Source organism: Pelodiscus sinensis, chromosome 1, assembly GCF_049634645.1.
Source record: "Pelodiscus sinensis isolate JC-2024 chromosome 1, ASM4963464v1, whole genome shotgun sequence".
Taxonomy (NCBI): domain Eukaryota; kingdom Metazoa; phylum Chordata; order Testudines; family Trionychidae; genus Pelodiscus; species Pelodiscus sinensis.
In genome coordinates, this window is record NC_134711.1 from 192301425 (window position 1) to 192324678 (window position 23254).

At 42.3% G+C, this 23254-nt stretch overlaps 1 protein-coding gene across 1 annotated transcript; it reads right to left on the reverse strand.

Annotated features, from left to right (window-relative positions):
* Window positions 1-473: 473 nt before the first annotated feature.
* On the reverse strand, window positions 474-16663 carry DNMT3L (DNA methyltransferase 3 like). The gene is made up of 10 exons (XM_075907752.1): window positions 16576-16663; window positions 15178-15222; window positions 14028-14107; window positions 12429-12541; window positions 10286-10457; window positions 8773-8857; window positions 7824-7915; window positions 4360-4435; window positions 2778-2917; window positions 474-563 (listed from the first exon to the last, which is right to left on the reverse strand). Exons 1-10 carry the CDS (start codon window positions 16661-16663, stop codon window positions 474-476), a joined length of 981 nt encoding a protein of 326 aa, XP_075763867.1.
* Window positions 16664-23254: the final 6591 nt, after the last annotated feature.

Genomic DNA, 23254 nt, shown 5'->3' on the forward strand with positions numbered 1-23254 from the left:
GATAACTTAAAAAAAAAAAACCAAACATGAGTAGTCCTGTGGCACCTTAGAAACTAAGAAGAAATATACATAGTATCATGAGTTTTCAGGGGTAAAACCCTCTTCTTCAGACGAAATGGTCTTGAGATGATCTCATTTGAAGAAGTGGGTTTTGCCCATGAAAGCTCATGATACTATATATATATATTTTTGGTAGTCTCTAAGGTGCCACAGGTGCCACAGGATTACTCATTGTTTTTAAACTTACAGACTAACATGGCTACCCTGCTGAGACTTAGCGATCGCTTAAGTATGTGAGAGCACAAGCTTCAGAAACAGAGTAAAAGTACCAGAGTTAACTGGGGGACACAGCAATTTGAAGTGTCTGAAGATACATACCTTTAGAAAGCCCTTTGTTAACTAAACTAGTCTTCAGCTTCTTTGGATCAGAGACAAGCCATTCTTTAGAAAAACCCTGCAAGTAAACTGTTGTGTCACCTTTTAACAGATGGTATGTTGCTCCATAAGATCACAGCATTCTGGACAATTTCTTTATATTCCCTGTGTATGGTCACTGCCTCTGTCTTTTAAAAGGGAAAAATATGCAAACGTCTTAGTAGCCAGACATCTTCTGCCATGTGTTGATACTACATTGTATGGTAGTCACCAAAAATGTTTAAGAACAGCTTCTATCAATTCACAACATGCGTAGCTAGTTTTTTTTCATATGATTGTTGCCCTTCTGTGGGGTAAATTGGGCAATGTGCGAGCAAGTGTCAGAATTTTCCAGATTTTGAAATTTAAACAATTTCAAATTTTGAAAATTCAAAAATAAAAATAGATTTTTTTGCTAAATATTTTGCAATTCCCTGTTTTTCAGTCAACAGGTCAATACACACTTCCATATTTCTAACATTACAGAGCAGTTCAACTCCTTTTGAATTATAAATTTTTTTTTTGTACATTCACATTTTTTCCTGACCAGCTTTAGTGGGCACTTTCACATACAAGTAGCCCCTCTGACTTCCAACAGGTTACACAAACAATTGATCGTTGTCTGAAGAGCATTACTAGTATTTCTAGAAGGAAACCAACTGATCTAAGTATCAATCATTACAGCACACAGAAAGGGAACAGAATTGAATTCTTAAAGACTGCATATTTTAGAGCAGGCCTGCACAACTCAGAAAGCGGCGAGGGCCTTATTACTCAAAAGAAAACAGCTGCAGGCCACAAGTAGAGCTGCCAGATGCTCTCTCAAAAAATACGTGGGCTAAAATTTTTGCCGAGCCAAAAAACAAAACAAAACAAAACAATCACCAACCATGTCAGGCATACAAAAAAAAAAATAAAATAAAAAAAACCAAACACCCCACCCCACACCGCCCGGCTTCAGCACGCAACCACAGGAAGCGCTACCAGGCACAAATACTGGACTGTCTGGTAGAAAACGAGACACTTGGCAACCCTATCCGCAATGGTAGGTTGGGGGAGGGGGTGATACTTTATTAAGAATTTTTCAATTAAATCAGGCCTGCACAACATACAGCTCCCAATGCCCTTATCCTCTCCTCTCCCAGCATCACCCTGTCCCTCCTCCCACTGACACTTCCCTCCTGCCCTTTTCCTCATTGTCTCCACTTGGGCCTCTGGCATTTGTCTCTCCTGCACGCTGTCCCTTGGTGCCTTCCCCTTTCTCTTGACCTGCCCCCCACCCCTCAGCACAAGCCCCTTCCCCTCCACTACCTGGCTTCTGCCTTCCAGTTTACGGGGCTGCTGGAGCCGTGATGTCTGGCCGCCACGTGACGCCAGCATCCTGGCATCTGCTGGCATCCTGCCCTCTGGCTTGCGCCCCGCCTCCTCGCACCAGAGCTGCTTGGAGGCAGCCCGGCGGTGAGAATCACCGCACTTCCCCCTCCCCGGCGGCGCTCAGCTCCTCCGCCCGTCTGGCGGATCGGATGGGGCCACGCTGCCCGTAGTCATCACAGGCTGCCCAGTGAGTCCCTGCAGGCCGCATGCGACCCTCGGGCCGTATATCATGCAGGCCTGTTTTAAAGGATTAATTCCTGAAAATATATGGTGTGATATCAGATAGAAGCTGCTAGATGTTTAATATTGTTCTAGCAATTAATGCTAATGGTAGTTTCCTTCAAAAATAACCTTTCAATTCTCTTCAGAAAATACACCTATTGCTGCTGTGTAAAACCTTCGTCCAGACCAGTATAATATGAATGAAAGACATGTAACTTTTTGGATCATGAGTCGTCAGTTTCAGCCGTTGTAAGTTGAATGGCTCTCTGCTATTGTAAGCCATGTAACTCTCAGTTATGTCCCTTTCTATTGTAAGCCATGTAACTTTCATGTAATGTTTCAAGTTCTGCAACTTCTTAAAAACTTTGTAACTTCCTGTACAATCTTTAAGTTCTGTAACATTCTATCCTATGACAGGGGAGTGTGTGCGTGTGTGCAAGTGGTGTGAATAGGGTGTGTAAGTGAATAGGGTAATGTCTGTACCTTTGTGGAGAGGAGCCATGAGGCCACAGAGAGGAGCCAGGGGCTAGGTGTAATCTTTGCTGGCACATGAGAAAGACAAGAAACAGAGGTGCAGTGAAGATGAGAAGAAATTAATATTCATGAGGAAAATGAGGTCTAGGTGGGCCTCTCCATGATGGACACAGAGATAGAACTCAGTGTACATAACGTGGGCCACCCAGCTCAAGAAATAGAAGAAAGCATGCAGACCATGGGTTGTACGATCAGCTTGCCAGCCCGGATTGGTGACTGGATTTTATGTGTACCTGAAAGAATCGTGAAGCTGTATCTCTGTCTTCTTTTTCTAGCACCAGATTATCCACAAACATCCAGAAGAATGGCCTGGGACTGCTCTCTGGGGGTTTCCCATATTGTAGGATGCGGTGATATTGATAGAAATACCAAGCTGGGGCAAAAGAGAGGAGGAGAAAGGAAAAGAAGAGTGAAGCAGGTAGCAGAGACACGGTGCCCATCCTGTCTTGCTCTGCCAGTGGGACAGTGCAGCTTTCAGAGAGAGGGGCTATAAGAGCCTCTCTGTCACTTTAGCAAAGAAAGCAGTGCAGGACATATGAAATGAGCCTGGAGAGGTTCCTCTTTCACACAGATACAGTTTTCCATTACTTCAGTTTGAGGAGTCATTTCTCATTTCCCTCACATGCACCATGTAAGCAGAGAGACAGTGAACACGGGGTCAGCCCTAGCCCCGGCGCTTGAATAAGCACTTGCTTCTACTAGATCTGAAATGGACCCCAGAGCCACATGGGACAGAGGCAAATTTGAGCTGGAAATGAGGGATGCGCCTCGGAGTCACCAATGGTCAGGCTCCGCACATTACATGGAGGCCCTGGTAAAGGGCAGGGCGGTGCTGCCCAGCCTGAGTGGCTGCAGTTAGCCCCAGGAGAGGAGGATGCTTCCTGAAGCTCCATGTTGTGCAGGGGGAGCGTGAACACTAAAATGCCTACTTCATGGGGTGCCAAATAACTACAGCCTCGCGGTGTGTTGGTCAGAAGAGACCACTGTGATCACCTAATTCTCTTTCCACAAAGCCAGTGACAGTGTGGAGGAGGACAGAGCTGCTTCTCACTCTGGCTGGAGCACCAGGAGCTCTCTGGGGGTAAAGATGGTTCAGGCCCTCTGCTTTCTGGCATTCTGGCCTGCCCTTGTGTGGGCTGTTCAACTCTTATATAGAGTGAGGGTCTTCCCTGCACCCTCTACCACTGCATACTCGCATTAAGACGAAATGGAATATGGCCGCTACCATAGAGATTGTAAGGTCAAAGGGCGTCTCCTAGGAAATCTCTCTCCTTCCATAGGTGAGGAGATATAGCAGATTTAATACAGTTTAATTAAAATTGTTGTCTTCTCTCTCTCTCAAATGCTGGGGGAATCCTATGGCCTGTGGTATCTTGGAGGTTTAGACTATGATCACAGTCACAGTGGTCCTTTCTGCTGTAGCAGCACAAAGAGCTGTAATCCCCAGAGGACTTGTAGCCAGCAAAGCCCACTTTAACCTGTCCCTCCCAAATCCTGCTGGACGAGGCACATGTCAGAGGATGGAGGGCTGTGGTCAGATTGCACTGTGTTGGAGAACTCCCACAGCAGTATTTTGATTGCTGGCACAAGTCAAGGTAATTCAGAACCAACTTGAGAGTACTGAAAAATCACACGAGGTGCCAAACCACATCTCAGCACTCCTGGGAATAAGGAGAACAGACAAATATCTTAAGCCACATTTTGCTCCACCCCCATCTCCTCAGTTGTACCATGAGGAGCTCTGGTACAGTTAAAGATTTAACTCTGTCAGACTGATTAATTATATATCATTTTATACTCCATGACACCTCTTACCGGGAGTGTGTTTGTAGGAATTTCCAACTGGAGGAGTGGAACCAAATATGAAATCAAAAGGAGCCACTTCTTTTACCTAATAAGATGTACAAGTTTCAGAACTTCTTGTTTCTTTTAGAACCATGTATTTACATTCTTTTTTTGGTGGCTATTAAAATGCAAGCTTTTGCATACAGGCACTCAGACACTAAAGGCTGTGTCTACATTGGCAAGATTTTGCACAAAAGCAGCCACTTTTGCGGAAAATCTTGCCGCCTGTCTACAATGGCCACGAGTATTTGCTCAAAAACACTGACATTCTATTGTATGAAATCAGTGCTTCTTGCACAAATACTCTGATGCTCCCGCTCAGAGATAAGTCCTCTTGAGCAAGTGTTCTTGTACAAGAGGCCAGTGTAGACAGGTAACATCAATTTCTTGCGCAAGAAAGCCCAATGGCTAAAATGGCCATCGGAGCTTTCTTGTGCAAGAGAGTGTCTACACTGGCACGGATGCTTTTGTGCAAAAGCAAATCTTTTGCATAAAGGCACATGCCAGTATAGACGCTCTCTTGCGCAAATACTTTAACGCAAAAACTCTTGCGTTAAAAGTATTTGCACAAAATCATGCCAGTGTAGACACAGCCTAAGAGGATAGGTGTGGTATAAGAACCTGAATGGAACAGAACCTGATATGAGCAGTGGCTCTATCTGAAGAATTCTTTCCCTCCTAGTTTGCCCAATGCAAGCCTCTCTGGGGACATTATCAGATGTCACTCCCAATCACAGATAATTCTGCATTATTCTCTTATTAAGTCACAGAGGGCTTGTACTTAATGCTTAAGTTAGCATTTAGTCATTGCATAGCTCTCACACAACTGAAAACCAGAACGTGGTGTTGAGTGCAGTGTGTAGTTCAGAACCCCAACTTCTAAAATAGAGTCTGACCTTTGGTCTTTGCAGCCCATGCTGCACTGTTCCATAACAATAGCATTTTCTCCACACAGATTCATCCTTGTACTAAACATGCAAAAAAAGAATAACTGATCTGTACCAAGCAGCCAGTAATGTCTGCATACAGAAGGCCAAATTTTCAAAATGTAACCTGTATTTGTGCACATGATGTTTTGCACTCAAATCACTTACATATGGAGTTAACCCTTGTGCATGCAGGTAATAGAAAATACATGCACATGGTGCCAACAACAATACATCAGAAGACACAGTGGTGAGGAAATTGTATATACAAAGGATGAATGTCATTAGCTGCACAAAAATCTCCACCCTCCTTTTAAAGTGGACATGAGTTGGCATAATCTCTCAAAGACTGGCATGGGAGAACTAGTTGTGAAGACCACCAGACTTTGCAATACAAGACCACGGCATGAAAAGAAAAGGAACTAGGAGTTTAGAAAGGCAAATGGCAGCATAGTGAGTGGTCAGATTTTGAAATACTAAATATGGTATGGGTTATGCTATTTATCCATCACTGAAATTGCAGAATGGTGGTGTACTTTCAGTGGGCAAATGAGGATGGTTTGAATAAAATTAATTACAGAGTGACTTGGACATCTGTAAGGGTGTGTCTAGACTACAGAGTTGTTGTTTTTTTAAAGTGGAGTTTTTTTGAAAAAACTGTACCTGCGTCTAGATTACTGCCGCATTCTGTCCACAGTAAATCGAAAGAACACAGCAGTTTTGTCGATGGCAGTAAACCTCATTCTGAGGCCTTGACAAACAGCAGCGAAATCTACTCGCCAGCCCCGCACTGTGCATGCGCACGCCGCTAGTGAACGGGGAAACCGGCTAAAATCTACTCACCATGGGCGAGTAGATTCAGTGATTTGTCGAGCCCTGCTCATTCTACAAGGAATAATGCCTTTTTTCGAAAGTCATCTTTTGAAAAAAGGCGCTATTGCATGAAAACAGGGCTTTTTCGAAAGAGAGTGTCTAGACTCTCTTTCGAAAAAGCGAGCCGCTTGTTCAAAAAATCTTGTTGTTGTCTAGATGCTCTTTTTAGAAAGAGGCTTGCAGTCTAGATGTAGCCCAAGATTTCACAAAGAAAATACTGCCACCATTTCAGGCGGGATCTCTCAATTCTTGGAGCAGGGGAAATTTTCAGTCAATTAATTGAATCCCTTGTAGCATGTACTTGATTAAACCATGCATTTATATGGAGAATCTGCTCTTCCATTGCCCCATTATACAAAGTTTGGTAAACATAGACCCACATTTCCACTTCTCTCCTCTCTTCCCCAACTGAGTAAGGAGATTTTTCAGTAGGGACATTTGCATTAGGGGCAATAGAATTACTGTTATTTATTGCTTGCATTGTGGTACTGTCCACAGGAACCAATCAAGCCAAGGCTCTAATATACTAAGGTGCTCTACATACATAAGAATGGCACAGTGGGTCAGACCAAAGGTCTGTCTAGCCCAGTAACCCGTCTTCCTATAGTGGCCAATGCCAGGTGCAACAGAGGGAATGAACAGAACAGGTAACTGTATGTCAAGTGACATATAAAGCACATATGAAGATACAATACTCACTTGAAGGAACTTACAGTTCAAGGACCCGATCTAGTGCCCACTGAAGTCAGTGTAAAAATACCCAGGCTACGTCTAGACTGGCATGATTTTCCGCAAATGCTTTTAACGGAAAAGTTTTTCCGTTAAAAGCATTTGTGGAAAAGAGCATCTAGATTGGCACGGACGCTTTTCTGCAAAAGCACTTTTTGCGGAAAAGCGTCCGTGCCAATCTAGACGCGGTTTTGTGCAAGAAAGCCCCAATCGCCATTTTCGCCATCGGGGCTTTTTTGCGCAAAACAGTTTTTAGCTGTCTACACTGGCCCTCTTGAGCAAAAACATTTCCGGAAAAGGGCTTTTGCCCGAATGGGAACGTCAAATCATTTGCGCAAGAAGCACTGATTTCAGACAGTAGAACGTCAGTGCTTTTGCGCAAAAACTTGCCAGTCTAGACGCAGCCCCATTGTCTTCAGTGGGCACTAGTTGGGACCCTAAGGAAAGCGTCTATAACAGAAGAATCCTCCACTCACACTCCTCAACCTGGATCCAGGGTGTAGTGCAGTTCTGCTGTCCCTCTTACTATTACTGAGGCCTGTGGTGGTGCCTGCGGCCCATTACGTGCTCACTTTGAGACTCAAGTTTTGGCAGGTAGATGTTCTTTGTTTGTAAACACACTGTCCACATCCCAAATTCTCTTCTGCCCACCTGTGAGCCCCTCCTGTAGAAGCACTGGTGTGATGTGAGCTGCTTTTCAGCCCAGTCCCAAGTGAGAAGGCAAGGATCTCACTTTGGCCTGCCTGACCTCCCTCCCCTCAGAATGATGAAGGTTCTGCTTCAGTTTAGGTCATGCATGGCTACCTGGGGGCTGCTAGTGTTCCCCTACAATTATCACAGCATGCAATAATGTAGCTTCAGAGCTGTGCACAGTTAACGCGGTGATGTTTTCCATGCCGTACTTACATCTGTCCTCCGAACATCAGTGACATCATCTAAGTATGTCAGCCTGCCACCAACCCCCAAGCTGCTGTCCAAAAATCCAAGATTTGTCATCTCTGAAGAATGGAGATTAGAAACACAGTCTTAGTGCTGGAATCTGGGCCCTCATGCACGTTACTTCAGCACACTCCTAACTATAAGCATTGCCTGGGCTGGTGGAGGGACCTAATGTTTCAAACTAAGCACATACTTTCCTCACGGGCCCAGTGAGCAGTTCAGTAACTGACATTTAAGCAGGTAGCTCTTCTAGTATAGAACAGTGTTGGGTATTTACAGCTTCACCAACTGACAAAGCTGAAGACATTTAAAAAAATCAAGATTACAAACGTGAGATCAAACTATGTAGTGCTGTACTGAATATCCCCACTCGGGCTACAAATAGCAGCATTTAAATCCATAACACGGTATGGGATTGTTCTGAAACTTACTCTTTTTTCCATAAAAAATAACAACATTTTGAAGGGTTTTTTTTTTCTCTTTACTGGTTTCAAAATGGATTTTATTTCCTAAATGTGTCAATGACATTTTCATATACACGTTTATCAAAAACCATTGGTCAAATGTTTTGTTTATGAAGGGTTTTTGGTAAAGAACATGACCAAATGGTTATTTAAATCAGATTTTTGATAATGTTTTTGAAAAATATTAATAGAAAATATTGACAGAAACAATTTTAGCAAAACATTTTTTTTCAAAAAAAGTTCTATAAAAAGCCATTTTTTGACAAAAGAGGTCTATCAAAACACAAACCTTTATGTTGGTCATAATGATTCATGAAGGGCAAAATGTAACCAAAGCATGGGACTCATTTGTCCCATTGGACAATGGAATTACATCACAGATGAATTTGGCCTGATACATTGATTTTTTTAAATATATCTGTCACAATCGTAAGCCTTTTGTATCCACTTACCTGTGGTAATATTATCAAAAAGGGAGAGAACACGGATTGGTTTACGTTCCCATGCAGATAAAGGCCGATAAATCTTAAGATGGTTCTGTCATAAAAAAAAAAAAGACCCTTGTTTGCACAACCCATTCTGTTGTGTGAATACTCAACATTGCTCATTAATAACAATAAAGGACAGGTGCTGGCCTGTTTAAGGAATCTATTTAATTAGGACTGTCTCAGCGTAGGCAGGGAACTGCACAGCCTGGAAAACCCGTGGTTAGGAGGTGGAAACATGGGGATCTTTGCCCAAGAGTATTGATGCTTGAAGAACCCGGAACCTAGAGTGAGAACTGTTGATGGGCTACGGATAAGGAATACAAATGCAGGTGCCCTGACACACTGCTTTTTTAATTAAATGATCCACCCAGCAACCATTCTTCTCTTCAGGATCCAGTCAGGATCCCAAAGTCCAGAGGAGGGCATTATACATATGCTGTGGGCATAAGGCAACTAATGGCTATTAAAAGCATTTCAGAACCTTGGAAATTTCTGGAGTGTGATTGACACATTAGGAAGTAATGATTTATATGTTGCAAATAAATATCCCTTTGTATGGGAGGAAGAGATCAGGTTTTCAGCAGTATTTGTCCCCAAATGTTTTTATTTTTGCAAACGACAGCCTCACATCCCTTCTAACAGTACAGCTCATGGGGTTCTGCTTCCACCTGCTGGCGGCAGAATATCTGATAATGGGTATGCTGACTTTCCTCTTGCAGAAGTGGTAAGATACCTTAGTTTTTCTGGAGTCCTTAACTGGCCTCAACTAGGATCTCTCAATTGGCACAGAATACAGTAATAAATGATACAGTTCAAAAATTGCAAAGTTGTTAATTCTAATCTATATTTTGCTTATGACAGCAGCCTGATGCAGTTAATATAGTTTAATTGTTTTAGTATAAAGAAAAGTAATCCAGTATCATAAATGAATCTAGTTCTGAATACTTTGCATGCATTCTTTATCAGAAATCTAATTGATCTTTAATAGTTCTATATTGAGTAAAAATGATCATTCCTTCAATCTATTTTGATAGCACCAGTGTCCCCAAAAAAGTGCCACATACACTTACTGATCGAGAAGGAAAATATATATGTTGAATCACCATGAACATATCTCCTTTTTAGCTCCCTGAAACTGTGTCCTTACTAAAGTGTTTCTTCTTCAGTCCCACACACACCACGATCCTGCAAATACGTAGCAATCTGTGTAATTTTGCTGACATACATGAAGTCAGACACACATACATATGTGCAGAATCAGAGCCCAATGTTGATTTAGGATGCAAAGCTACTGTGTATTGATTTACTTTTTTATAAGAAAGAAGATTCAAGCGTTTGGTGTGAAAACGTAAGCACATGTAGGAGAGCATTATTAAAGGATGCGGGAAGAAAGATAGGTCAAAGGTTGGGTCTGTGTCAGCCCTGACTCCTCCATCCCTTTACTTTTATATTAAAAGTCACTTGAGATGCTCCTTACAGATTCCTGATCATAGAAGCTCTTCAGTTCTGCACGCCATCTGTTCTTCCTCTTCAGTAATCCATTTGAACTCAAGGGGAGGCACATGAAACACAACCATGTGTTCATTGCTTTAACTTTCTCTGCAGTACCAGGACTTACAAGCACATCCAGACACTCAAGGCAATAGCACCTACACAAATTAAATAATGTCAATTCAGTGTTTAAACTGTTCTCTGCACACATTCTATGCCCGCAAAAGGCTCAATTTAACTTGTTTGATTGTTTTCTGTTACTTAAAATCATATTCAAGAGAATGATCTCTTTCCTCAGAAATGGTTTCACTGAAGATGCTGGTACATGTGCTATCTGATAAAATGCTATTGTGGTGTACCGTTCATGAATGATCCCCCTCTGTGTTCCTGGCCACACCTTTAAAACAATCAAAGTTGAGATAGATTCAAAGAAACAACCCCAAAATATATGCAAAGCTCAGGGTATGGTAAGAATGGAAAAAGTGGGAGTTCAGTTTGTTTTCAATCAGATGACCTGCCAGGCTAGATCTGTCCAGTAAAACCCACTTGCTTTTTATTTTCATATTAAGTCTAGAGAGCAAATCAAACTACCATTGAACTTAATGGAAAAACCACCTCCTCTACTAATATAGGAGTTAGGTGGGGCCTGAATGCATTATAAGGAAACTCTTGTTTATCTAGGGCACAACAACTAAGGGATAGGCTTTAGGAATGGGATAGGTTATTTCTATGGGGGAGAGTGGATAAAAGGGGGCACCCAAGCCAAGCCAACCTTAAAGATTAAAGTTTCCTCAAAATGGGGCAGTTACGTGATACTGAAAAGGGCAAGTATTTGGCTATTTCCCCTGGGGACTGCCCTATGGATTGCCAACTGGCTAATCACACAAACCCAGATATCTTTTCCCCACCTCTGCCCCTTCTTTGAGGCCCAACCCTACTCACTTTATCCACTGCTTGTTCTCCCTCATTCTTATTTTCACCAGACTGAGGTAGGGGGTTAGGGTGGAGGAGGGAGTGTGGGGTGCAGGCTCTGGGAGAGCATTTGGGCTGGAGCAGGGGTTGGGATGCTGGAGGAGGTGTGGGGTACAGGTTCTGGCCATGTAGCACTTACCGTGGGAGGCTCCTGGTTAGTGCTGCAGCAGGGCTAAGGCAGGCTCCTTGCCTGCCCTGGCTTCATGTGGATACCGTAAGTGGTTGGCACATCCCTGCAGTCCCTGGTCGGGGGATGGGAGGGGAGCAGGTGGCTCTGCACACTACCCTTGCTTCAAGCATTGTCCCTGCAGCTCCCATTGGCCATGGTTCCTGGCCAATGGGAACTGCGGAACTGGCACTTGGTAGTAGGTGCAGCTCATGGATACCCCATGACCTCCCTCCTAGTGGCCACAGGGATGTGCTGGCTGCTTCCAGGAATGGCACGGGGCTAGGCAGGGCAGTGTTTTGAATAATATGAAATTTTCCTTAACAGGTTTGTAGAATTTCATTTATTTATTCACATTTATAATGGAGGGTTTTTAAGAGATGGGTTTTTCTCTAATCCCATCTCTTGCTATCTTCCGGATAGTTTGTGTTGAATTGTGTGCAGAACGACAGACGGTTTAAATGTGCATGTGAGTGCTGGACACGACAACACCTGCACATCCTAAAGATATATGGCAACATGATGATAGGCGGTGAGCACAGTGCAAATGCGGATCTAAAACCCTGACATCCCAGCACCCCAAGCTTATCTGAACTGTGCAGCTAGCTCCAGCCTCAGTGAACTGAACCAGAACCCTCCATGAAAACGTGCCCCTGCAAACTTTACCAGAGTTTGGAACTGGACTTGAACCTTGTGGGTTAGGATATGTCCCTGGGGCGACAGTTAGCCATACTGAGTTGGCTTTAATGTAGCTAGCTGAGGCCCCAGAGCAGTTAAGCCATGGTAGCACATACTTCAGCATGGGCCAACACCACAAATAATTACCCAGGATTTTGGGCCAGTTTTTACTGCCTGTTCTGACACATGCAGCTGCACCACTCTGGTACCCAAGGTAGCGAGATTAAAGCTAGCTGGAATTTGTCCATTCATGCTGTATCACATGCTGTGGCTGAAGTCTAGACATTCCCTCAGGTCTACCTCTACTTTTTACCTATTACAAGTCGGATCATCGCACATTAGCAGCGTCTTTCCTGAGCAGCAGATGGTACAGTAGGACTGAAAGCCGTCATCATCATACAGGAAAAATGTTTCCACAAAGTTCTCCTTATAAAACAGCAAACTATAGTTAGTTGCAAATGTAGGTTTATTTGCTGAAATGTAACAATCATTCTCAGCTGTTCTGCTTTGCACGTGAGCTTCACTATTATTCATTTTTTATGTAGCACCAGTAATGTGCATGGGGCTTTGCAAACAGAAAAATATGTTTTGTGCCCTAGGAAGCATTGCATGTACAACTGAATGTAGACCAAATACTGACAAAGGTGGTGAAGAATGGGATGTAACAGGAAAGCAGTGATGTATTAGATAACTTTAGACATATAATTACAACACTTAGATTATACATGGTGCTTCTCATCAATAGATCTCAAAAGGAGGCAAATATCAGTACTGTACCCACATTTATAAATAGGGAAACTGAGGCATGGAAAGGGAAGTGACTTTTCCGCAGGGCAACATAATAATATAGAAGTTCTAATTTTTAATGTATTATTTTTATCAATGTGTGCAAACTCTAATGGGAGCCACATTAAAGATATTGAGTTGAGACATGAGTGTGCCTGGTTAGTGATACTTTCTTATATATTTAGACGAGAATGGGATCATTATGATCAGCTAGGACTTAAAACCTCATCCAATCATTTCTGCATCAAGACCATGGCTTCTGTCCAGGCTACGGAGTATCTTTTTAAAAAATGTGCCATCTGGATCTAAAGCCTTGAGCTGATGGAGAATCCACCACATCCTTTTGGTAAGTTGTTCCAATGGGCACAGTATTCTAGTATCAATTTGTCTAGCTTCAGCTTCCAGCCATTACATAGGTGCCAGTACTAAGGATGTGGGGGGTGATGAAGCACCTCCTGCCTTGAAGTGACTTTCATTATACCAAGGCTTTACAGTTTGGTACAATGGCTGTCAGCACTCCAACGTTGTATGCACAAGCTGTTCCAGCCCCCCAACATTGTATGTCATCATCCCCTTTTCTGCTAGATTAAACAACAGTCTACTATCAGAACCCTTTTGCTAGGTAGGCAGAGATGCTGCCTCCATGGGTGGTCCAGCCCTGGAGCACCTATGGAAAAGTATTAGCGGGTGCTTATCATTCACAGGCAGCCAAGTTCCCCCTCTGCCCTCCTGTGCCTCCCACCAGTGGCAGCCCCACCAGTTAACTCCTCTCTCTCCCTCCCAGCACTCCTGCCCACTACAACCAGCTGAACTGAGGTGTGCAGGAGGCTCATGGAAGAAGGGGGAGGAGCAGGGATAGGGCACACTCAGGGGAGGGCATAGGAAGAGGGCAGGGGAGGCTGGGAAGACGCCAGACAGGGGTGAAGGCTTGGAGGAAGTTGTCAGGTATGGATGGGGTCTTAAGCACATCCCAGGCTGGGAGGAAACTGGCACCTATGCATGTAGGTGCTTACAGAGTGATCAAGTCACCTTTGTACCATTTCTTAAATAAACTAAACAGACAGTGTTTCTGAGGTCTTATTGTAAGGCAGTAAGGCTTTCTTATTGAGCCATATCAACTACTAACCGTACATGGAGAACAAATTCCTCCGTGGAACAAGGGATGCTGGGTATGAATCTGGAAACTACCACAGCAGATGCAGATTTCTATATGAAACACAAAGAATGTCGTCTTTCAAAATCTGGCATTGCTTAATTTCAGCCTCTCTCACCTATCTCTTCTGGACAAGATGCAGAATTCTACAGACACAGCTCTCAGAAACCCTAGAGGCTAGACATACCCAGATCAGTAACTCTCATTGTTACTTGCTCAACACAACTGTTAGCAATGAAAAACACTGACTGGGATATTCTTTAATTATTTCTAAATAAGAGATTTAAGAATATGGTCCTCTCCTGCATAGCGCAAAGGATAGGAAAAGGGTCAATGTTAACTAACACAGCCAAAAGGGACAACTGTGTTTTTAATACAAACAATTTTAAGCACTGTCAATGCAAGGATCCACCTCCAGCTGAGATAATCACTGCTGTGGACTTGCCTGTGAGCAATTTCTGTCAAGGTTGCCTGCTAGAGACCTGCCAATACTTCCAAATCCACAAGCTTTGTTCTTAAGGGCTAGATTTTCAATGAGGATCTCTGATCTGAAGAAAAACATGTATCTCTTTAGCCAGACAATTTCTTCTTGGCTTCAGAATCTATTCAGCATCATAGCAGCTTCTGTTCTCTCTGAGGGCTGGCCTAACACACCCACACATGATCCTGGAAAGGGCACAGATACAGCCACAAGGCAGTGCAGTCTTTGTGCCAAATCAGCTTTCATTTGCATTTTTAAAACAGACAGTTTATATCAAATTTGCTGATAGTGCTAGCGATGAGCCCCCTGAGATGCTGGTCTATGCCCACCAAATCATTTCCTATATGCCAGCAAACCACTAAATGTTAATGTCTTTCAGGCACTAACAGCCTCAGGCAGATTTCAACTAGTGAATCAGAAGCGAGGACGGCTTTGATCCCAGTCCTTTAGGACAGCCATTGTATGGCTAATTTTTGTAATGTATTTTTGTTTATGTTTGATTTCCCCATATTTTTGGGTACTGCTTAGGGTTGGACACTTGGATTTTTTTGATATAGTGGTTAATATGCAGTGTGACATGGAAATTAAGCCACATGGCTAAAATGGCCTATTAGTTGTAGGTAATTTAGTTTGATTACTCACCTTCAATACTCCTTTGGTTTTCATTGACTTCATGTGCAATAAAGTCTGGGGGGAGGAAACAAATTGTAATACCCGTTGTTTATTTCTTCAAAATGTTGCAGAGCAACGATCCATAAGAGTTGGCATAACCTGTATTTTCTGCTATAGAAAGGGTTCTCTGAAATGTATGGGGCCAAGCCTTCAAGCCCTCCCCTTGAAGAAGTTCCATTAGAGTCCATGTGAGTGCTGCATGCAACAAACTTTGATAGTCAATCTTATCAGTTTTGCTCCAAAGTTTCCTATGTGTAGATCAAATAACACACACACACACACACACACACACACACACACACACGCACACGCACACACACTCTCTTTCATATATTCAGCAGGTCAAGTTGTAGCAATGCTTAAAGAAACAGTCTGTAAAAGTACCTCTGTTGGGGCTTGTAGGTGTAACAAGCATTATTTCTTCAAGAGAGCCAAGAGATATCACATCGGAAGAAGTGCTTTCTTTTTCTTGCAGCTCTATCACTGGGGGGCGGGGGAGGAAGGGGAGGGAGCAAAAAACATCAGCTTCTTGGACAATAACTCAATTTTTAGCAGCACTGTGATTTTCTAACCAGGAAACACCAGTATAGCTAGTTTGCACCATTGAACTTTTGCCACGTAGGGTGTGTCTAGACTACAGGGTTTTGTCAACAACACTGGCCTTTTGTCGACAAAACTATACCTGCGTCTACACTACCGCTGAGTTCTGTCGACGGCGGTAAAGCTTACTTTACGAGTAACAATGCCTTTTGTTGACAGAGTTCTGTCGACAGAAGGCATTATTGCATCTACACTGTCCTTTGCGTCTACACTCTCATGTCAACAAAGCGGCTTGCTTTGTCAACAGAACTGGATGTAGTCTAGATGCTCTTTGTCAACAGAAGCTTTGTCGACAGTCAGTGTCTGTCGACAAAGCCTCTGTCGTCAAAAGCCTGTAGTCTAGACGTACCCATAGAGAAACACTAGTATAGCCCACCCACATTCACTGAATTCTTCAAACAGCCCAGAAGTTGGGTATTTATACAGCTGATTTGTGCACAGTTAAGCAGCAGGTGGGGGGAGATCAGTTATTAGTCTGATGTGCAGAGTGGCACAACCCTCATCTGCATTGAAGTGTCAGTTGTGTAACCCACAAAGGAGGCGCTCATATTTCCCAGGGCAACATTAACTGTGAATCAGACACAGTCTCTCCTATGCCCACAGTCTGGTACTGAGCCTCCCTTCCCATTTTCCCCAAAGGGGAGGAAGTTTAAAGTTGATCGTTCAAGTCCAGCCTCCTTCAGGCTGCTCCCAACGCCTCCCAGCGTTGCTTTGGACAATCCCTTGGTACCAAAGGGCTCACAGCCCCTGGCTGGCTCCTTTGCCCACCTGTCGCAGAGAAGCGGGGTTCCACCTCACTCAGGCCCTCAGCGCTGTCTGTGTCCGACAGGACCAGCGCCGGCTCTGCCTGGGCCATGCTGTGCCTGTGGCCAGATGCGCAGCGCGCCCGGCAGCAGAAGCGCACGTGGGGACGGGTGCTGACCCCGGCTGGAGAGCGCTCGGGCGCGGTGCAGGGCGCGGCTCGTCTCTCGCGAGGCGTCGGGGCGCTGGAGGACGTGCCGGGGGGCGGTGTTGGAATTCATCTGCCAAGGGAATTCCAGCCTTGAGAGATCGCAGGGACGGGCGACCCAGCCTGGCGGCGGAGCAGGTGTGTTGCAAGGCTCGGGGCATCCCTCCCGGCCTGCCAGTGGTACAGTACTTAGAGCCAAGCTAACGCCGGTGGAGCAGCAACGTGCTGTAGTTGTTCAACCTGTTGGCAGTCTGGTGGGCAGAGCGAAAAAGAGCAGGTTAGAAAGAAAGAAAGAAAGAAAGAAGAAACTGTAGCGCCTGTATTATCATTAGCCTGTGCTGTGCCGCAAGTGCTGTAAGCTCTCGCTAGTCTCCCATGTCTTGCTTTAACATATGTACTGCAGAGGCATAGCCAGTGTTGTGTATGTATATCTCAGGTATCTATCCCTGTACAAACATTAACTTACTGTCAGAACTCCACAAAACTGTTATTTAAAAAAAAGGTTTATATTTAATACCAGATACTACAATAATAATACTATATATATTCATACAGTTTATAAATTATATATAAATATTTTATAAAACACATATATATAATCATAATACCAGATGTCACAATAGTATTATATATATATCTATCTCTCTATATATTATAAACTGTATATAGATATATACATACAATTATATATATATATATATATATATATATATATATACACACACACACACACACACACACACACATATATACAGCTTATATATAATTTATAAACTATAATATATAACATTTATAAACTATATTTATATCTATAATTTTCCCAAGAGGGGAGGAAATTTAGAGTTTATTGCTTAACTCCAGCAGCCTGTACAATAGGCTGCTTCCACCCTTCACCATCCACCCAACAGTGTTATTGACAACCCCCTGGTTACAAAGATCTTGCAGCCCCATGCTGGCTCCAGTCATGGCCTATGCTCACCTATTCCAGAGAAGTTTGGCTCAATCTCTTCTGAGTCCTCAGCACTGTCTATGTCCAACAGGACCAGTGCCGGCTCTGGCACACATTTTATAAAACTCTGACAAATTAACTCTGCTCATAGTCTAGTATTATGATTATTCCACATAAATATATTGGGAGATTTTTGCTTTTCATACACATAGCAATTTTTAAAGATAAAAGCACAAGAGTTTTAGTCAATAAAAAGAAACCTTATTGCATTTGTGTGCATAACTCAACACCTTTTTCTATTAAATTTTTATTGCTGAATGAGGATTTTTTTAAATGAATGATTTTAGGTGCAAATCTTGTCTTTTAGTAACCTCTAGGAGCGATACCAGATACTGCATGCTCTTTCTTCACAGAATTAAAAATAAATAAAGATTAAAAAATGTTAGAAAGAGCAGATACAACCAGTCTCTCTTGAGAAAAAGGATGTCACAACCAACAAAACAGCCCCTACTCTGCCCCTGGACAGTTGGACTGTCCAGAGATAGGTGACAGGGAAAATGTGGAACCAGATGGATATGAATGGAGAGAGCATAGGAGGGAGAATGAGCAGTTAAGAGATGGACTTGAGGGAGGGAGGACGTTATACTTAAGTAAAGAAAAAGGATGGTGGGAAAGTGTTGAGGAAAATAAAAAATAATGTCATAGAATGACTGATGCCAAAATAGTGCACCAAAATGTACAATGCTATTTGCCAGGGAAGTCAGAGGGTGTCAACTGTGTATGAAGAGGGGACCTGAGAGCTCTTTTGCAAGGGAGCTTATCACATTACTTCAGTGATTTTATAAATTGCCTAACCTGAGTTAGTGGAGCATGAGAGGTTTGGGTGCGTATTTGTTGATGTTTTGGCAAATAACTCCTCTGGCAAGTTAGTGAAATACAAGGACTGTGTAAAAAATTGTTTTTTAAAATTGTATTTAGTGTTTCTTTTGAACTCTCTTAAAGTCTTCTAAAATGCCAGAAACACAAAGTATTTCAAAATATTTCCAAAGAGGGTTTGCTGTTCTCAGCCAATGGAAGCTGCAGGAAGAGGTAGCATGGCCTTTGCTGCTTCTTGCAGCTCCCAAAGGCCAGGAACAGTGAACTGTGGACAACAGGAGCTGCAAGCAGCTGTATCTGCAGATGCACAGGTAAATAAAGTATCTGGCAACCTTTGATTTGACGTTGAAAGAGAGGTATCTGGAATCAGAAACTTAAGCTGCAGGAAGCCCCTTTGTAAATAGACATGGTCACTGACAAACTGTTGGAGGTAAAGAACCCACATTATACTAGAGTGATATAGCCATAAAGAATTGTCTTATGATAAATGAAAACTATTGTAGTAGATATTATAACACTGGCAGATAATATAATTAATAAACAATTATCAAAGGGTTTCTAGATATAAACAAAAAACAAGGTTGTTCTTTTGCGCCATCTAGTGACTGTGAGAAATACAGACACATGCTCCCAGATCTTTCACAATATTTCTGTTATACTATTCAAGATTTCACTGGTTCATAGTTGCTATTAAGGCAAATCTTGCCTTTAAGGCAAATCTGTAAAATTTATCCTAAGAATGTTGCCTTGGAGTTAGGTTGGTATAATGAGAAGATCATCATGTGATTACAGACAATTGTACTCTTGAAGCAAATAAAGTTAAAATGAGGGGAATTTCACCTGAAAGATTAAATTAGGGAAGAAATTATTGTCATTTTAATGGCAGATATTTTTTCCTGAAGGCAGGAATACATTGTTATAATAATGTGATTTTTTTTAGCGAAGGTACTTTCTTCTTGATGCTCCATGAATTTAGACTAAAAAAACTATTTTGAACCTCTCTTGATAGAACTGCCTGCTGTTAGTACAGGAGTCCTATAATCTGCCAGTCCAAAATTATACATACAGAATTCATACATATTTTATAATCTACATATATAAAATAGTATTGAGAGCTTAAATGATATGTTCAATATATCAGTTTGCATGATGGAAGGCAGTAGCCTTTTATGTGTTATATTTGCAATTAGCTTTCATTCTAAGAGTTCATTCTGGTCATCCCTACTTCTTGTTAGTAACTTTTACTCAGATAGTGATTCCCATTTAGGGAAATGCAAATTTCTGCATGAGAAAAAAGACTATCCACAAGAGTAAAAAATGGAAGGATTGACCCCTAATGTTTTTTTTAAGTAAACCTATAACTTGAAACTTCCTTTTTTGCTCTGCCCACAAAAGGGAACATTTTCTGTAGAGTACAAACAAAAAAATCAAATTCATTCCAAGTTACAGGCTATTCTAGAATTATCTGATTTTAAATGTTGACTTTTGTTGAATGTCTTATTTGTGTATCTCTAGCTCAGAATGACTTGTTTATGTTTCTACATCTCTTTGAAATCTTGTATATTGGCTATTTTTGAAGGAAAAGGATGGTAACTAAGCAAAACTATTTAAAATTTTTTGTTGTTCATAATTTGGGGCTCATTCTTGCTTCCATTACCATCAACAGGTGGTTTGAGGGTTTTGTTGTTTGTTGTTTTACCATTGACTTCATTGGGAGCAGGTTGTATAATTCTAATTAGCGTATGCAAGTGCGTTATCTTCTATTGGCTGGTGGCAGCTTAGAAAGAAGAAAGGCTATTTCTGTAGATCCTTCCTATAGCTCAAATGGGGATATAAGTACCTAGAAGAATTGAAAGTCCAGAAATTCTTGCAGGTGTTTTTTTCATTATGGAGGACACATAGTTATGGTTGCAAGCACAGCCTCATTTTTAGCTTGATCTAGATAACTGTTGGAACTTCAAGAAAAAAATCCGCTAAATCCTTTAAATGTTTATGGTTACGTCTCCTTGGCAACTAGAAGGATCCCAAAACATTTCATTTAACCAAGTAAGTATTATTGAGATAAAAAGCCTTTTCAAGATGGCTATTTTTAAACATGTATGCAAAGTTTCTAATGTGTCATCATATCCCTTGACCTGTCCCTTGAAACTGCATTATACCACAAATTTTGAAACAACTAGAGTTTGGAATGGGATTATACAAGAGATCATTTCCAAGGCTAAGAATAAAAAAGAATTACAAAATGGCCAGTAATGGGAAATGAGACAAAATGTTGTGTTAGTGAAACTGATGGAGACAACAGAATGGAAATGGAAAATATTATTTAACTTTATATTTTATTGATTTTTGCTCTCCAAAATCAGGGGAGAACAGAAAACAAGCCAACAAATGACAACAGAACAACTAAACAAATAATAACCACAAGAACAAAAAGAATAGAATGGGAGTTTTCATCTGCTAGGAATTAATAAGAAATGTAGACAAAATCTTTTCAAATTTGTCTGAGGACCTCTTTCTCTAAATGTTACCTGCTTTTTAGCTGCCAGGTTAGCCAAGTCACTAAGCCAAGTTATCGATGGATGCAGTCCTTCTCTTCCAGCCACGCAATGTGAGCCATTTTTCTACAAACTTTGCTCTAGAGCATGAAGGTTTCTGTGAGTGGGAGCATGCACAGGATGGTGGGATATATTCCAAATCCATGAAGTAATTTTTAAGGAGATAACCACTGAGATTAAGGCTCAGCCACTACCTGAGTAACTTTGCATTAAGGAATGATTGCTGATTGGATGAGGCAAAGCATATCTTTTTTCTGATGCTTTTTTCTCCACATCTGACATTCATAGAATCATAGAATCATAGAACCATAGAGCTGGAAGAGACCTCAGAAGGTCATCAAGTCCAGCCCCCTACTCTAGGCAGGACCAATACCAACTAAATCAACCCAGCCAGGGCTTTGTCAAGCCGAGACTTAAACACTTGGAGCAGGTAATTAAGGAAATCATATGCAAACACTTGGAAGGTAATAAAGTGATAGGGAATAGCCAGCATGGGTTTGTGAAGAACAAGTCATGCCAAACTAATCTGATAGCTTTCTTTGATAAGATAACGAGCCTTGTGGATAAGGGAGAAGCGGTGGATGTCATATACCTAGACTTTAGTAAGGCATTTGATACGGTCTCGCATGATATTCTTATTGATAAACTAGGCAAATATAACTTAGATAGGGCCACGATAAGGTGGGTGCATAATTGGCTAGATAACCGTAGTCAGAGAGTGGTTGTTAACGGTTCTAAATCCTGCTGGAAAGGGATAACAAGTGGAGTTCCTCAAGGGTCTGTTTTGGGACCCGTACTGTTCAATATCTTCATCAATGATGTAGATATTGGGATAGAGAGTACGCTTATTAAGTTTGCAGATGATACCAAACTGGGTGGGGTTGCGACTTCTTTGGAGGATAGGGACATAATTCAGAATGACCTTAGCAAGTTAGAGAAATGGTCGGAGGTAAACAGGATGAGGTTTAATAGAGAGAAATGCAAAGTGCTCCACTTAGGAAGGAACAATCAGTTCCATACATACAAGATGGGAAGCGACTGTCTAGGAAGGAGCATGGCGGAAAGGGATCTAGGGGTCATAGTGGACCACAAGTTGAATATGAGTCAACAGTGTGATGCTGTTGCAAAAAAAGCAAATATGATTCTAGGTTGTATTAACAGGTGTGTTGTAAGCAAAACTCGTGAAGTCATTCTGCCGCTCTACTCTGCACTAGTTAGGCCTCAGCTGGAGTACTGTGTCCAGTTCTGGGCGCCACATTTCAAGAAAGATGTGGAAAAATTGGAAAGGGTACAGAGAAGAGCGACAAGAATGATTAAAGGTTTAGAGAACATGACCTATGAAGCCAGGCTTCATGAACTGGGCTTGTTTAGTTTGGAAAAAAGAAGATTAAGGGGGGACATGATAGCGGCTTTCAAATATCTAAAAGGGTGTCACAAGGAGGAAGGAGAAAATTTGTTCCTCTTGGTTTCTGAGGACAGGACAAGGAGTAATGGGCTTAAAGTGCAGCAGGGGAGGTTTAGATTGGACATTAGGAAAAAATTCCTAACTGTCAGGGTGGTCAAATATTGGAATAAATTGCCAAGGGAGGTGGTGGAATCTCCCTCTCTGGAGATATTTAAGAACAGGTTAGATAGACATCTGTCAGGGATGGTGTAGACGGAGCTTGATCCTGCCTTGAGGGCAGGGGGCTGGACTCGATGACCTCTCGAGGTCCCTTCCAGTCCTAGGATTCTATGATTCTATGATTCTATGACCTCTAGGGATGGAGACTCCACTACTTCCCTAGGTAACCCATTCCAGTGCTTCACTACCCTCCTAGTGAAATAGTTTTTCCTAATATCCAATCTGGACCTCTCCCACCACAACTTGAGACCATTGCTCCTTGTTCTGCCATCTATCACTACTGAGAACAGCTTTTCTCCATCCTCTTTGGAACCTCCCTTCAGGAAGTTGAAGGCTGCTATCAAATCCCCCTCACTCTTCGTTTCTGCAGACTAAACAGACCCAACTCCCTCAGCCTTTCCTCATAGGTCATATGCTCCAGCCCCCCTAATCATTTTGGTTGCCCTCCGCTGGACCCTCTCCAATGCGTCCACATCCTTTTTGTAGTGGGGGGC